The following is an 18,018-nucleotide window of genomic DNA, read 5'->3' as shown; positions in this document are numbered from 1 at the left end:
GGCAGCTCAAACAAGACCAAGTCCTATCTAAATGAATGGGAGAATCCTGAAATCTCAAACACTACTCACTGAACTTGCGATTAAATTACATATTTCAAATCAGCAACAAAATCTGAAATGAACTGCCCCATGAATGTTGTTTCTTATGCTCAAATAGCATTTAAAAAGCTTATTTTTCAGGCTAGACCAGCCAATGCGCATGCGCAGTCAAAACGCACTTATAACTGTGCATGCGCATCGGCTGGTCCAGCCTCAGGTTTCTATGGGAACCGGAGCTTACAGCCGCTGCAGTGACGCAATGACTTCACCAATCAACGATTGGCTCTTTCATTTAGAAGGCGGGACTATCCCGCCATATTGCACGTTGCAGATTCTCCCATTCATAAGTATAGGAGTGAACTGTCTTTGTATTTGTATAGTCTTTGATGCAAAAGCACACAAAAACAAAATATTGCAGCTTCAATGCTAGTTTTTGAAGTACCTTTTTAATGAGAGAAAAATACTGAGTGCATCTTACAAGAAGTGCTATATTTGTGTTAGCTCTGACTTATTGTACCTGAAGCAGTGTGAGTTAGTCAGCCCTTTTGTGTTTTGACCAATGGGTTTCTGCACTTTCTCCTGAACAGGTTTATAATGAGCAGATTCGGGATTTGCTAACTAACTCTGGTCCATTAGCGGTGAGAGAGGACAGCTCCAATGGAGTTGTTGTTCAAGGACTCACCCTGCACCAGGTGAAGTTGGGCTGCATGTGTCATCTGTGCATTTTCTGTGACCTTGATTCATCTCACTATAGCCCACAAAGAATTGTCGTTGATTTGCCTTGTCTGATGGTGTGCATGTTATATCATTACTTTGTAGCCCAAATCTGCAGAGCACATCCTTGAAGCTCTTGATTATGGTAACAGAAACAGGACGCAGCACCCCACTGACATGAACGCCACGTCTTCCCGCTCCCATGCCGTATTCCAGGTAAAAGGCTTCTCTCAATCTCGTCTCTTTTCTCTGTAAATATCACATCCGGTTCTGTGTAACTGTTTTTATGCTGCTAGGCTTCATTCTGTGTGCAGTGGCCCCTGTGGGGTTTGAACAACTTTACATTAATCCTCTTGTTTTGATATTGAGCGTGCGCTACCAGTTGATTTGCGTGAATGGACAATTTCCAGGAATTTTTGTGCTTCCTGGAAGATTTGATGAGGCAATAATAAATCAAGCGGTTTGGCTTCTCTATTTATTTTATTTCTAGATTCTAAAATCTAGTTTGTTTAAAAAGCAATAAAGCTTTAATCTTCTCTGCAATCCAACATCTCAGTCATCTATCTATTGATCTGGATGTTTCAGAGTTAACTGCACAGTTCAAACCAGTGTCAGCTGGCTTATAAAGTTGTCAGGCAAAAATATAAATACTCAATCTAACTGAAAGATGTTCTCGTGCCATCTTTTTTTTCAGATCTACTTGAGGCAGCAGGATAAGACAGCCAGTCTCAATCCAAATGTTCGTGTGGCCAAGATGAGCTTAATCGACCTGGCCGGCTCAGAAAGGGCTAGTGCAACCAATGCCAAGGGGGCTCGTCTCAGAGAGGGGGCCAACATCAACCGCTCCCTCCTCGCCCTGGGGAATGTCATCAACACGCTCGCCAACCCCAAAGTAGGTTTACACCTTCTGTTAAGATTGAGGGATTACCCAGATCTTGTTGAAAAGAGATCTGTTTTTTTATTTTGGATTTAAATTGGATGTTGCAAACGTCGGATGCGATTTGATGGAATGTGTACACTTCCAGTTAAAGGTTTGGAAAGAATTGTTTGAATTTTCTTCTTGTGATCTTAAATCTATTAATCTGAGGCTTAACGCCATGAGCAATAAGTATATTAGTGTTCACACAAATGCATGATAACGCTCTGTTTATTATTAGCACACTCTGCAGTTATGTCGTCTGCCACTTTAAAGTCGGGTGGATTCTGATTGGCTTGATTGTTTTTATCATTCACCAGCTGGGGAAAAAAATAGTTCTGAACGATATTCCAACAATACTGTTCTGTTTTGTTATTGCAATAGTTGTGATGTGGACTTCCTTGTTCTTATAGAATTAGAACAGTTATTAAAACTTTGTAGTTATGATTAATTATGAAAATGTTGTTTGTATTTTATAGGTTAATATAAAAATTCTGCCCATGTATATATGTTTATAATTTTTTGGTCTCTAAATGATCCATGATACTTAAAAAAATTATGATAAATAATCTCTTTTTGGCAATATTAGAAATGCTCACATTATTGAAACCGTAATAATAAATACCTGTAAAAAACCTTCCAACCTCATTAGCGCAAGCTCTTATCATGACAACCTTAACCATAAAGACTCTATGCTTATGGCCTTTAAATATTTAATATAATATGCTGCCATACCTGTTACATGCTTTTTTTTGTTGCATCTTGCTCTGTGGCTTTTGCCAGTTTTCATAATTTTTTTTAGCAATAATATGTTTTGTACTGCTGCTATGTGACCATTGCTGCCAAAATTTCTTTGTGATAGTGCATTGATAACAAATTTGTTGTTCACTATTATTGACAATTTCTTGAATTTCAATGAGTGCATCAAAAAGTATGGTACTTTTAGCTTTATTTAACACAAATGCATGCAATAGGAAATGGGTATTCAGTGTGGATCTACCACAAAACCAATTATCTGCAATCCTGCTGTATTGTAAACAAATATACTTACTGTATCACTATTACTTATCTTCACTTTGGCCTTTGTTGGTCTTTATCCAGTCTGGGTCAGCTGGGCTCATACTGTACTGTGGCACATTTGCTCTGATGGTATTAGCCTTCCCCTCTCTTCTTTGCTTTTGGGACAACCCCAAAGGCTCTGTGGTTCAGGGACTGATGCTATCAGAATCAGGGACCTACAACTCAGACTCTGTTGTGTACACTTATCCCTTTCCTCAGGGCTGCTTTGTGTGTGTGTGTCCTGCTCATGCACTAGTGCTGATTCCAGTACGCCTCCACCAGAGACACTGTGTAGAATTGTATCCAGATTTTCCGTCTCGGAGACGGTTTGAGGGTAATTTACCACCAAATCCTATTAGCCCGTGACGAATATAGAATGTAGTCTTAGAAAATGGCTGTTAAATCTGCCTTGCGGTGTTTGTTTTGTGCCATAAGCTATTATAAACCATTCTTCAATTATTTTTGGGTGTTAGCTGCTTTTCGAAATTGATTTTCAAATTACTTCTTTCTGCACTACAGGGCAAACTACAGGGCAAAATACTGTTCAAAAGTTTGAACGTAATTAATGCTTTTATTCAGCAAGTTTGCATTAAATTGACATTTAAAATGTTTTTAATGTTACAAATATATTTATATTTCAAATTAATGCTTTTGAATGTTTAATTCATCAAAGAATTCTGAAAATATTGGTTTCCACAAAAATTATTAAGCAACATAACGGTTTTTAACATTGATAATAATAAGAAACATTTCTTGAGCACCAAATCAGCAGCTCCCATGCCGTATTCCAGGTAAAAGGCTTCTCTCAATCTCGTCTCTTTTCTCTGTAAATATCACATCCGGTTCTGTGTAACTGTTTTTATGCTGCTAGGCTTCATTCTGTGTGCAGTGGCCCCTGTGGGGTTTGAACAACTTTACATTAATCCTCTTGTTTTGATATTGAGCGTGCGCTACCAGTTGATTTGCGTGAATGGACAATTTCCAGGAATTTTTGTGCTTCCTGGAAGATTTGATGAGGCAATAATAAATCAAGCGGTTTGGCTTCTCTATTTATTTTATTTCTAGATTCTAAAATCTAGTTTGTTTAAAAAGCAATAAAGCTTTAATCTTCTCTGCAATCCAACATCTCAGTCATCTATCTATTGATCTGGATGTTTCAGAGTTAACTGCACAGTTCAAACCAGTGTCAGCTGGCTTATAAAGTTGTCAGGCAAAAATATAAATACTCAATCTAACTGAAAGATGTTCTCGTGCCATCTTTTTTTTCAGATCTACTTGAGGCAGCAGGATAAGACAGCCAGTCTCAATCCAAATGTTCGTGTGGCCAAGATGAGCTTAATCGACCTGGCCGGCTCAGAAAGGGCTAGTGCAACCAATGCCAAGGGGGCTCGTCTCAGAGAGGGGGCCAACATCAACCGCTCCCTCCTCGCCCTGGGGAATGTCATCAACACGCTCGCCAACCCCAAAGTAGGTTTACACCTTCTGTTAAGATTGAGGGATTACCCAGATCTTGTTGAAAAGAGATCTGTTTTTTTATTTTGGATTTAAATTGGATGTTGCAAACGTCGGATGCGATTTGATGGAATGTGTACACTTCCAGTTAAAGGTTTGGAAAGAATTGTTTGAATTTTCTTCTTGTGATCTTAAATCTATTAATCTGAGGCTTAACGCCATGAGCAATAAGTATATTAGTGTTCACACAAATGCATGATAACGCTCTGTTTATTATTAGCACACTCTGCAGTTATGTCGTCTGCCACTTTAAAGTCGGGTGGATTCTGATTGGCTTGATTGTTTTTATCATTCACCAGCTGGGGAAAAAAATAGTTCTGAACGATATTCCAACAATACTGTTCTGTTTTGTTATTGCAATAGTTGTGATGTGGACTTCCTTGTTCTTATAGAATTAGAACAGTTATTAAAACTTTGTAGTTATGATTAATTATGAAAATGTTGTTTGTATTTTATAGGTTAATATAAAAATTCTGCCCATGTATATATGTTTATAATTTTTTGGTCTCTAAATGATCCATGATACTTAAAAAAATTATGATAAATAATCTCTTTTTGGCAATATTAGAAATGCTCACATTATTGAAACCGTAATAATAAATACCTGTAAAAAACCTTCCAACCTCATTAGCGCAAGCTCTTATCATGACAACCTTAACCATAAAGACTCTATGCTTATGGCCTTTAAATATTTAATATAATATGCTGCCATACCTGTTACATGCTTTTTTTTGTTGCATCTTGCTCTGTGGCTTTTGCCAGTTTTCATAATTTTTTTTAGCAATAATATGTTTTGTACTGCTGCTATGTGACCATTGCTGCCAAAATTTCTTTGTGATAGTGCATTGATAACAAATTTGTTGTTCACTATTATTGACAATTTCTTGAATTTCAATGAGTGCATCAAAAAGTATGGTACTTTTAGCTTTATTTAACACAAATGCATGCAATAGGAAATGGGTATTCAGTGTGGATCTACCACAAAACCAATTATCTGCAATCCTGCTGTATTGTAAACAAATATACTTACTGTATCACTATTACTTATCTTCACTTTGGCCTTTGTTGGTCTTTATCCAGTCTGGGTCAGCTGGGCTCATACTGTACTGTGGCACATTTGCTCTGATGGTATTAGCCTTCCCCTCTCTTCTTTGCTTTTGGGACAACCCCAAAGGCTCTGTGGTTCAGGGACTGATGCTATCAGAATCAGGGACCTACAACTCAGACTCTGTTGTGTACACTTATCCCTTTCCTCAGGGCTGCTTTGTGTGTGTGTGTCCTGCTCATGCACTAGTGCTGATTCCAGTACGCCTCCACCAGAGACACTGTGTAGAATTGTATCCAGATTTTCCGTCTCGGAGACGGTTTGAGGGTAATTTACCACCAAATCCTATTAGCCCGTGACGAATATAGAATGTAGTCTTAGAAAATGGCTGTTAAATCTGCCTTGCGGTGTTTGTTTTGTGCCATAAGCTATTATAAACCATTCTTCAATTATTTTTGGGTGTTAGCTGCTTTTCGAAATTGATTTTCAAATTACTTCTTTCTGCACTACAGGGCAAACTACAGGGCAAAATACTGTTCAAAAGTTTGAACGTAATTAATGCTTTTATTCAGCAAGTTTGCATTAAATTGACATTTAAAATGTTTTTAATGTTACAAATATATTTATATTTCAAATTAATGCTTTTGAATGTTTAATTCATCAAAGAATTCTGAAAATATTGGTTTCCACAAAAATTATTAAGCAACATAACGGTTTTTAACATTGATAATAATAAGAAACATTTCTTGAGCACCAAATCAGCATATTAGAATGATTTCTGAAGGATCATGTGACACTGAAGACTGGAGTAATGACTGCTGAAAAGTCAGCTTTTTCAAAGTCAAGCGTTTTCAATGTTTTTGAAAACTGATACTGATTTTTTAGTATGATGTAAAAAAAAAAAATTGTAGTACTGGGTGTCCGCGGGGTCTTAAAAAGTATTAAAAGTTGATCGATCAATTTAGAGAAAAAAGTCTTAAATGAAAGTCAGCTTTTTCAAAGTCAAGCGTTTTCAATGTTTTTGAAAACTGATACTGATTTTTTAGTATGATGTAAAAAAAAAAAAAATTTGTAGTACTGGGTGTCCGCGGGGTCTTAAAAAGTATTAAAAGTTGATCGATCAATTTAGAGAAAATTAAGGCCCTTAAAAAGTCTTAAATGCCATTTTCCAAGGTATTAAATTTTGTATCGTCTTTTCATTATGTATATTTGTCCGAATAGTGGGGTTCTGTGTAGTTTATTTATGGATTCCTGCAAGATTTGATGTCATCTGTTACGGCGCTCACTGACTGACTGCGCCGCTGCGTGAAAGCGCGGGGCTTGTTGATCCCGCTCACGCTGAATTTCTGACCATTACCGTACATTCCCATCCGCTACCGCAATTTTTGTGTCCGCTCCCGCAAACATTCTAATATTGTATATAATTTTCGCGCATCAGGGCGCCGCTATCAATATGTGGGGTATTTAAATCCCATTTGAATGAGCGCACTCAGTCGTAGTTCACTTTCGATTTCGCGATCGCGCGCGCACTGTGTAGAGGGAGCACATCTTACGATAAAATATATTTGTCAATGAGCTCGGGATCTGTTGAGGAGCAAATCCTCCAACATCTTGTCAGTTATCTCTTCTTACTTTTGACCCGTGATTAGTCAAATCTGACTTCTGCAGCTCGTGTTGGATGCAAGGTTGTTGTTGTTTTTTTAAACTGTTGCCATGGGTTGATTTTCCCCAGTGGGTTAAAGGTTTGAAATATTGCATAAATTACATTTGGTTGAAATGCTTGTACTGAAACATTTTGCATTCTACCTGTAATAAAACTGTGCTAAATGTTTTGGGCCACACTAGTAGGAAGCATTTGAGCCGTGTTTATGATAAATGTGCATCTGTAAAATATGTATTTTAGGGATGGAAATTTAATTTTTATATTTGGGACATGGTAATTGGGCTGTGGGCTACTTTGGGCTGTTTTTTTTTTTTTTTACTGGTATGGGCTTGGGATGCACAATTAAAATGATGTAATAGTTGTGATCATTATTTTACCTTCCATGATCATTCAGACACGATCAGGTGCAGTACTGACACTCTGTCAAGTCTGCATCAAATCAAGCACTCCGTAATCACAGGTAAACTGTCTGACAAGTCAGGTGTTTGTCATGAGAAGTGTTCCACAAAACAGCTATGATTTGAGTTGATGTGACAAATACGTCTTTTGAATATACTGTGTGAACTCATTGCCCCGTTAGCTCGGAGAGCTTTATTTTCCCTCTTCTATAAGTTTTGTCAGTTGTTTTGTTTATTGGTCTAATTCTTGTTTCTTGGGTTGCATTGGTTAGTCACTCAATTAATTCTCTTGTGCTTCGTTCCCCACTTCTGAATTATGTTTTATTGATAAGGAGTTATCACAAAGTAAGTCTGTTTAGTTGCGCTATCTTACAATCAATATAGTAAATGTAAGTTAAAGTGTCGCCGATGTAACCGGTTAAAACTGGCGATGAGGTCTTAAAATGTATAGAAAGAGTCTTAAAAAGGTATTAAAAGGTATTAAATTTAACTCCATGATTCCTGTATATACCCTGTAGTAGTTGATGATGAAAAAGAAAGACATTTATTTGAAATAGAAAGATAGTATCACTTTTGATCAATTTAATGCATCCTTGCTGAATAAAAGTGTTCATTTTTTACTGACCCCAAACTTACGAATACATTTGAATAGCTTTATTCTGGGTGATGATAAAGGTTTGACTCCTCCCACAAACATGTGCGTGCGTAACTATTGTAGTAGTTGTTGTTGTTGTTGTTGTTTTTTATTTCAAACATTTGTTTTCAGTGATGAAGTACTGTAGACGAGTTTACTTGTTCTAGCACATGTCCAAGAATCTCAATTGCAGGCTTTGTTTGTGTTTATTTTACTGAAGAGCAAAATAGAGAGTGGCAGTTGAGACTAAACGTTGAGACTGTTCTGTTTTTTTCCTCGTTTGCTTTGGCTGGAGTTTTTCAGCATGCGTACTACATCTTTGTTTTGTCCTGTAGTACAGCTAAATCTTAACAAACTGGTGACCCATAAATATGGGACTGGTCAAAAACCTTAAGGTCACTTGAGTTATTTTGGTGCTAGATAAGTGCAGGCCCTCTTTCTGTTTATTGTCTGTCAAAGCCGGATGCATGTTCTTTTCATTTTTCTTGTAAATTGATTGATTGTATTTGTAGTTATGATCTCATTCATTGTTGTTCTGGCTCTGTTTTAGGGATTCTTTGATTTGTTTATGTGCTTTCGTGTTTGGGTTGTGTCTTCTGTGGTTTTTGTATTTGCCGTTTGATGCCGAAGTGTTTCGGCAGGTGTGTGTTTGTGTAAGGTGAGGAGGTTTGTCCCTGTCTCTGGGCCCCTCCGCAGGCAGCTTCATAGGTATTGTTTTCATGCCATCCGCATAAATTAACCTGTCACGCAGATGGCTCTCCTTACCCATGTTCTCCTGGGAGGGCCTGAAACAGGCCACTCGCACTCTCACACAAACTGCTAACACAGTCGTGCCAACTGAGAGAACATGCTGCCTTCAGAAATGTGAATTTTCACAGACTAGCTATCGTGATGGTGCTGCTTGTATGTTTTTTAGGTTACATAAGCTGGTGTTGTATCACTGAAAATGATTTTTTAGTGCAGTAGTTCCTAACAGAGAACAAGAAAACGACTGGAAAGTGGGCCACGGTTTATTTCACCCTTTTGCAAAGGAGTTTGTGAAGTTCCCAGCAGGCCACCACTTGATTCAAAGCTATAATGAAAACATGAACCCATACACAGTCCAGATGTAGGCTATAGTTTGAGACATCAGCTGGACGAGATCAGATCTACAACATTTCCACATTTCCCTCCCCTGACTGCTGTGTTTTCCCCTAAGTTTGTGTTGGCAAATTGTGCATGTCATTCTCCATGTATGTTAACTGTTCCACATCAGCTAAGTGGAAACTTGGCTTTGATGTTTTTTTTTTGTTTGTTTTGCGGATGCTGATATGGACTGTGTATCAGTCACTAGATCCTGAGATTGATTAATTAGACCGTCAGTTTGTGAATGCTTTCTTTTGTGGGTCAGACAGGCCAGCGAGATGAAAGCCAACTAGCTGTTTGAGCATGTTTAACAGCATGAAGCTGTTGAGATGAGACAAATCTGATATTATTGTTAGGATGTGCTAGAAGGTCAGTCCGTATCATTGTTATTTGCTGTTTTATTCTGTGTTACGAAAAAAATAAATTGACTGAAAAGTGAGAATGTAGTGGTTTGCTTGCGAAATTGGCTTGTCTCGCAAGTTTTGAAATGTAAAATGTCTGAATTACTCCATAATCGTACTCTGAAATTGCTTGGCTTGCTGTTAATTTAAGTTAAGCTTAAAATCTTATTTGCTGTTTTCTTTAAAGAAATTGCTAAATTAATGAGTAGTATAAGATCACAGAAATGTTTCATCTCCTAAGAAAAATTTCAGTATGTAAGTGAAATTACGTTTGTGACATTAACATTATGAGCAAATGTAGGTGTTAAAGGGGTCATATGATGCTTTTTTAAAGGACATGGCTGCTTCAACACTAACTGCTGTTACTGAAACCATGCCTTCTTTCTTTGCGTGCACATTTGCGGCGGGATTATGCAAATATTTCCACATAGTGGGGTAGATATGTGGGGGCGTGTTAGAATGAGCCGTTTTAGGGGGGCGTGGCAGAGTCTTAACTTTGATAAAGAATATCTCTTTGGTTTTGAGACTTTAGTCTTTGCAACTTCAGGGATCTTATCTATGCACAATCAGCTTGTAACACTCCAAAGAGAAAGGAAAACTTGAAATCGCATCATATGACCCCTTTAATGCCATACAATGTTAATTAACAGGTAAATAAAAAAGAAAAAAATGTAGGCCATTGACATTGCAGTCAAATTGTAAGAAGGGGCGGTGTTTAGACAAATTAAATGACTGGAGAAATTCAGCATAATGTAACCCGAGAGAAGTGTCATTTTACTCTTAGTTCGAGTTATGACATTTTGATTAAAAATGACAAGATTTATTTGTCTCGCTTGTATCCTCTCCTTAAGTTTTTACTACAAGTGGCCTTGTAATAATGTTTAGCATATTTTAGGAAAATTTCCATTTAAAATGCTTTTAAAACTATCAAAACGCAAAGATTCTCCATAGACTTACATTTAAAAAAAAAAAAAAAAAAGCTTGTCTTGGATTGGTGAAGCTTAGTGGCGGATCCATTGTAAATTAAATGTAAACTCATGTCAGAAACGGCCTTAAATGAAATTTAGGCCTAATCATGTAATCTCTGCCGAGTTTTAGAAGGCTGTATCAGTTTTATTTTTCAGTCAGTGTTTCTTGTGTGTTGTTGACGTTCTTTTGTGATATTCTTGAATTTGATTTTTCTTTGCTTTGGTTTGTTTTTTTTATTCTCAGTGTAAGAAGACACATATTCCTTACAGAGATAGCAAGCTGACACGGCTCCTCAAAGACTCTCTCGGTGGAAACTGCCGAACTGTGATGATTGCGAACGTCAGCCCGTCCTCGCTCTCCTATGAAGATACGCATAACACTCTCAAATATGCCAACCGCGCTAAGGAGATCAAATCCACTGTAAGTCCTACACATACAAGCATAGCTTCAGCAGTCCCCCGACCAACGACATGCCCAAATCACCACGTACAAAGATCGTATCATTATAATATAGATCATATTTCTGATTCTCTCTCCCTGCATTTCAGCTGAGGAGTAACGTGATGAGCTTGGACAGTCACATTGGCCAGTATGCTGTCATCTGTGAAAGGCAGAAAGCTGAGGTAAAAATTAATCTCATCCTTAATTACATCTTAATGTGGAACTATTTACTTTGTAAATCTGGTTTGCTTCTCCTGTTAGGTGAGATGGGTTTAATCCACAGACTAGCTTGCCTAATGAGAGTGTGTGTGTGTGTGTGCTTGCAGATTGTCATGCTGAAACAGAAACTCAAAGAGTACGAAGAGCGGAAGGTGGAGGTTCCTGCCATTAATCCAATCCCCGTCCAGAGGAGAGCCGAATTTGAGAAGTAAGCAGCACGTGTGTCTACGTTCAGTCCAAAAGTGTGCACTCATGCGACACCGCAAACTCTATTTGCAGGCACCAGCATGCGTCTTGAGACCTGTGTTTTTGTTTGTTTAGATGTTGTTTATTTTATGCCATGTGTGATGAGCACCTCTTTAACGCTGTCCTTTGAAACTTTGAATACGCCTCAATTATTCATGAGTAAGAGTACACAGGACAAAGCCAGACACCATCGCAGGTAGAGGTCTCCTTACCTCTGCATTTTTCATCAGGCCCAGTGGAGAGTGGAGACTTGTGCTTTGTGTTTTCCTCTGTTTCTTTAATTTTTCACGTTTGTTTTGTTTTTTTACCCCTTTTCCTTTTTTTTGGTTTATTGCTTGTTTTGGACAGGAAATGTATCACAGTTTTGCAACACGCCCCACCCCTCAGCCTCTAGTTTCAGTCATTCCATTTTTCTGTGTGTGTGTGGTTCTCGTCAGCAAAAACCACCGCAGCATCCGTAGATGGGAGGGAGAAAATGAAGGACAGGCGGAGGGAGGAGAGAAAGAGGGAAAATAGCAAGGGTGGGAGGGGCGGAGAGGGGAAGGAGGAGGGGAAAAATCTGAATGAGTCTCACTCCTACGTGTTTCATTCACCGGCATCAGAATTCACAACTTGCCAAGCGAGAGAGAGAGAGAGGGGGGGAGAGGTGCTTAGCGGCGCGCTCCTGCCCGCATTAATAATGCTGGAGTCTGGCAGTGTCGGCACTGCACCAACATTATGGCCACAAATACAGCCACTGCACTCTCTCTCTCTCTCTCTCAATGGACTTTTTTTTTTTTTTTTTTTATCAAAACTAATACCGCCCACACACAGTTCAGGTGATATCTCAAAGCATTCATTGAGGAGCCGTATGCAGTGTTGCAGTATTGAAGGCTCTCAGTGGAGAATATGTGTTTGAATGAGAGCATAATGGCCTTTAGCACTTACCTATAATAAACCGAAGAGAAAAGGGTGCTATAAGGTGAAATATATTCTCAGTTATTATAGGATGCATTCATAGCCAACTGTCGGGTATGCTTCATATTTTTCTTAATGTGACTTACACTACCATTCAAAAGTTTGAGGTTGGTAAGATTTTTATATGTGTTCAGTTCACCAAGGCTGTATTTATTTATTGATTATAAACACAGTTTTGCTAGAATATTTTGAAATATTAACTGTTTTCTATTTTAATATATTTTAAAATGTAATTTATACCTGTAATGGCAAAGCTGAATTTTCAGTCCTTAAGTGTCGTGTGATACTTCAGAAACCATTATAATATGCTGATTTGGTGCTCAAGAATCATTGCTTATTATCAGTGTTAAAAACAATTGAGCTGCTTAATAATTCTGTGGAAATTGATCCTTTTCTTAGGTTTCTTTGATTTAAAAGAACAGGATTAATTTGAAATATAATTTTCTTTATCAATCTTTATTATGACTTTAAATCAATTTAATGAAACCTTGCTGAATAAAAGTAATTATTAAAAAATGTATCATCTTGCTAACCCCAGACTTTTAAACAATACTGTACATGTGAACTAAACTAGATAATTAAGACTGGCATCTGATTTCATTTTTGGCTTGCTAATTTTTTCTAGGCATCCATTGTAATTGTATTACTATGCACATTCATCTTTATTAACTGATTTTGAGTCAACATTATTTTTATAATATTTTTTTTCCCCCTCTGGCTCTGGGGGCTGTTTTGAACAATTTTATTTAAACCATGATGTTCCATTAATTCTATTGCACTTTTTTTATTTTCTTTTAGTTTGTTTATTGTTTTTTTGTGTGTGTTTATCAGATAGTATAATGAGGAAATTGACAGTAAGGTGCAGGGAGAGAGGACCCAGGCTGCACTCGAACCCGGGTACCTATGACCTCTTATAGGTCAGGAGCAGTGCAATGCTCTCTGTGCCACAGTTCGGAAACCTTTTTTTAATTTTATAATTTCTACAGATAATATAAAGAGGACAGGAAAGGAAGTTGTGTTCTGGAGCGTATACATTAACTACTATTCAACTTCTGTAACGCAGAACTTGAGAGGAAAAGTGAGAGTGGCATCCATTGAATGGAGACAATAACTCAATGTCTTTTGTGTTTTGCAGGATGTCTGAGTCCCTGCGCAGCGTGTTTACGGCACGTCTGCAGGTCCGTAAAGAGCATCTGGACATCGAGAAACAGCTGAATGAAAGCAGGCTGACTATGAGACACAGGGAGCTGTGGAATCAGCAGAGTCTGATCTTCTTCCCTGACAGCAGGGCCGAAAGGGTAACAACACTGATTCACACACAAGGTTGTTTTAAACTCAGTGATTACAATTATTTATTTTATTGGTTTTGGTAAGAAATGTATTATTTTATTCAGCTAATAGTATTAAGTTGATGACGTTTTATAATGTTAGAACACACAAAAAAAAGCTAAAATGAGTATTTTAAAAAAAAAAAAAAAGCTTTGGAGCTTCTTGAGCTGCACCTAATAAGCATATTAGAATGATTTCTGAAGCATAATGTGACACTAAAGACTGGAGTAATGGCTTCTGAAAATTCAGCAGTGCCACCACTGGAAGAAATTACAATTTAAAATATATTACTTTAAAAAAACATGTTTTAAACTGTAATCATTTAGTTATTTTCTTGATACTATTTTGATCAAATAAATGCAACCTTGGTAAGCATAAGAAACTTTTTTCAAAAGCATTAAAAAAAAATCTTACCAACACCAGACTTTTGATATTGTGTTTGGTATTGCAAATTATAAAAATGTCCTCTATCCATGCTCATTTTTTTCCCCGCTAGAAATGGTTGTCTATAAATGATGAATGACTGGAAAAGTTACAGAAATTCATTGTTCAGTTTGTGTGTGAACCCTGATTTAGTCATGGTTTGTTTTAGGCCACCTGTAAGTATGAGCGTAAACTGGCCTCCCTGAAGTCTCATCAGGAGCACTTGCAAAAACGCTTGATGGAGAGTGAAAAGCGCTTCCAGGAGAACGAGGGATGGCTCCACCGAATCGAAAACGAGATGAAGCTGCTTGGACACAAAGGACATTCTCCAGAGGTCAGGGCTGGGTCATTTTTACTTCAGATTAGGCCTGCGTGGGCAGTATACTTGTGTATACATATACATGGTTAACCAGTAAAGCTTATGCTATACTCAAATCAAAAAACTATTGCACACACTGCAAAATGCATCACAGTGTAAGGGGCCATTCACCTAGAATGCGTTTTTGCATTTAAAAATGTGAAAAGCAAACTGTTGGAATAGAAAAAAAGAGCAAGGTCTAGAGACTTGTTTTTAAAAAACATTTTGAATACTTTATGAAGTACTTTGTTAATTTGAAACTGCTTTTGCACTGATGGCAAGATTTATCATTCATCTGTTTTGAATAATCTTACCTTCAGGGTCATCTCCAATTAAAAAAAAAAAACTTTTAAAAGGCACTTTTTAAAATTTAAGAAATTACTAGACTTTTGGAAAATAGGCAGTACTTCATGTTTATGTAATAAATAAACCATTGTGAGTTTGAATTTGCAGCAAAAATAGAATTTATTGTATATCGTGATATAAGAATTTGTCATACCACCTACCCCTGTTTTTTTGTCCTTCAGCTTATCGTGATATTTCTTTATTTGAGGGCTCATTTCAGTCCCGGAGTGGACAGCCTTGGCCTGTTATCCTTTTCGAAATGCCATTATTGAATGTTTTCATGTTTTCTACCCGTGCATTGAAGCTCTAGGGTGCCAGTCTGCAGTGCTGTGATGTCTGAGGCAGACATGATCCTCAGAGGCTCTGAATAGCAGAGCTCTTCTTGAGCTCATCAGACAGCCAGAAAGGAAAAAATGAAATCGCATCATATGACCCCTTTAAAGAGGGCTAGGGTTATCTTTTGGAAGAACTGGCATAAATTGCAACTCTGTATCTTCCTGATTGTACCTGAGCCTTTATGTTAATTTGGCAGTGACATTTTTATGAAGCAATTGACATATTTTGCAGCCATGCATGCTGTTAATCAGTCTGCATGTAGGAGTCGAACATTCATCAACCGACTATAAAAACATGCAAAAATCACCATTTGTCAGTGGTTTTTGTAGACAAGCTGAAAATGTTGTGTACTCTTTGTTTTTGCCCTCATTTGTGGCCCTTTGATAGACACTGTGACCATTTTTGTGTAGCTCCTCTCTCCATTTCTCCACCGGAGGATGTCTTAATAAAAGAAAAATCAATGCTTTTCCTTCATCACTCCCTACAGCTGCTTACCTAAATCCACACCTCTTTTCTCGCTCTTTTTTTGCTCTCCTGTTTTTTTTTTTCTTTCTTTTCCTGGAAGTAGAACGGAGTAGAGACGCACCCGCCCATCAAATGTTCTGTGCTGTGCTGTTTTGCGTTTTCTTGCGTCAAGAGGGGGTCGAAGACTCCTCAGAAGGTGCATTTTCAGTGAGACAGAAAGAAAACAAGGAGCTAGACTAAAAACAACATCTAAGCCATTTCATCATTTTTGTAGTGTCTTGCATATGTTGCCTTTCTCATTATAGCGCATAGATGAGATGGTTTAATCTCGTCGTTCTCTTCTTCACCCAGAAAGCCATGACAGTCTCACTCCTGAGCTTAATATTCTATTTAAAATTTGCCATCTAATAGATGGAAGACTGTCCCTGCCTGTGAACTGATTTATGCTATATGCATAATTTGTGTTCACTATGTAAAATGAATTGTCAATATTGTTGATTTTAATGCATGATTTTTGGCTATTTCTGAGTTGATCTTTTTTCTTTCGTTACTTGTCTTTAGAGAGCATAAGCATCTCTGATTTTAACTTCAGTAGCAAAATTAGATTTGATTTTTTTTTGTGTGTGTTTTTCAAATAAGTTTAACTTATTTAAATGAATTCATAACTGTTTTAAAGATTTGTTGGCATCATCACTCAAAAATCTACATTTTTCATTTATAAGAATTATGCAAGTTAATTGCAAATCAATATTTGCTTAGAACAGCCCCCAAATTAATATTTCAAATATGTTAGTTTTACAAAAGCATTAAATAGAGTAATTTTTTTTCCATATCATAGAACATAAGCCTGTTACTGCGGGGCATAGAGGACTTACAACAATGTACAGTATTTGAAAAATAATGTGTTTTTTGAACATTAAAGCTTGTCAACATATTCTGTTACACCAAATACACAAAATAATGATCTTTAAAAAAGCATCATATGACCCCTTTAAAAAATTGCATAAATGAACACATTAATTTGAGGCCTAATTAAAATGTTTTAGTAAACATATTCAGCTAAATATTGCTATTTATTGTAATTTCGTTGCTATTTATTAAATTTATTGCTGTTATTTTGGTGCATATAAATAAAAATGATCAAATATCATTGTTTATATTAAAGGGTTAGTTCACCCAAAAATGAAAATTAGCCCATGTTTTACTCACCCTCAAAGCATCCTAGGTGTATATGACTTTCTTCTTTCAGACGAATCCAATCAGAGTTATTAAAAATGATCCTGGCTCTTCAAGCATTAGAATGGGAGTCGGCGGGTGTTTTTATTCAACAGTCCAAAAGTAGTCAAATAAAGCGCACACATCCATACACATCATCCGTGCGCAACGCATACATCCTAAGTCATCCGCCCGGAACGACTTGCACCTATGACAGTCAGCGGAAGTGAGAGAAAAATGTTTATAACATTTTAATATGGATATTTTTCTTACAAAAACGCATGGATTCGCTACAAGAGACCTTTATTCACCCCCCGGAGCCGTGTGAGGCACTTTTTATTACGGATGTGCACGCTTTATTTGACTTCTTTTGGACTGTTGAACAAAAACACCCACCTACCCCCATTCTAAAGCTGGGAAGAGCCAGGATAATTGGATTAGTCTGAAAGTCATATACACCTAGGACGCTTTGAGGGGGAGTAAAAGATGGGCTAATTTTCATTTTTGGGTAAACTAACCCTTTAACTAGATTGCATTTTCATCTCGACTGTTTGTTCTATTGAAAGCATGATGTTGATATGCTTAGCAATAGCATTAATATCAAGGCGATGTGGCTGGAGCTACTGGTTGCTGCAATTATTGTTGCATTTTTCTTTGTGTTTCTGCATACAGGAGCTGAAAAGGGAACTGCAGTGCCATCAGCTGCAGCTGCAGATCACTGACCTACAGCAACACATCAAGCACATGAGCCACCTCATCAGTGTTCAAGACCAGGAAAGCACTCACACGCACAAGTATGAGTCAACACTCGTAGAGGTTTTGTACCAGGTTTCATAATTTTTAACTTAGTCACCCAGAACCTATGTGTTTGTGGGAAACCATGCGTTCTTTTATATGTTCTGCATGGTTCTTTGTAGAAAGTTCTTTGTGTTATTCAGTTTTACCCTGCAAACATGCAGAGCTTTAAATGTGAACTGGTAGATCAGTAAGAAGACAATGCATTTTAAAAATCTAAACAGTATAGTGGTGTGCGATATGTATGGTTTGCGATAATATTGTAATTGTTTTAACAATGTGCGATTTGATATTATCGAGTATATAGTGAAAAGCAAACAAAACACACCTACAGAGTGCACGCATACATTACGTGAAGAAGTCTTAGTAGTTTAGACTAGTGACTACTACTTAGTAGTTTAGACTACTACTTTT

The 18,018-nt window shown here is 37.3% G+C and overlaps 1 protein-coding gene across 1 annotated transcript in view; it reads left to right on the top strand.

Annotated features, from left to right (window-relative positions):
* The window catches only part of LOC107740412 (kinesin-like protein KIF18A), a 35,222-nt gene that overhangs the window by 6,450 nt on the left and 10,754 nt on the right, over positions 1-18,018 (top strand). Inside the window, exons 4-12 of the mRNA XM_016552831.1 lie at positions 627-731; positions 859-969; positions 1,448-1,645; positions 10,719-10,895; positions 11,024-11,098; positions 11,243-11,343; positions 13,474-13,636; positions 14,260-14,424; positions 17,482-17,603. Of these exons, the coding sequence (XP_016408317.1) occupies positions 627-731; positions 859-969; positions 1,448-1,645; positions 10,719-10,895; positions 11,024-11,098; positions 11,243-11,343; positions 13,474-13,636; positions 14,260-14,424; positions 17,482-17,603 (1,217 nt within the window). The remainder of the gene's footprint in view (positions 1-626; positions 732-858; positions 970-1,447; positions 1,646-10,718; positions 10,896-11,023; positions 11,099-11,242; positions 11,344-13,473; positions 13,637-14,259; positions 14,425-17,481; positions 17,604-18,018) is intronic.

The sequence above is a fragment of the Sinocyclocheilus rhinocerous genome, unplaced genomic scaffold, assembly GCF_001515625.1.
Source record: "Sinocyclocheilus rhinocerous isolate Xijiao unplaced genomic scaffold, SAMN03320098_v1.1 scaffold225, whole genome shotgun sequence".
In the NCBI taxonomy this organism is placed as follows: domain Eukaryota; kingdom Metazoa; phylum Chordata; class Actinopteri; order Cypriniformes; family Cyprinidae; genus Sinocyclocheilus; species Sinocyclocheilus rhinocerous.
Note: the sequence above shows the minus strand (reverse complement) of the source record. Positions and strands in the feature narration are given on the sequence as shown.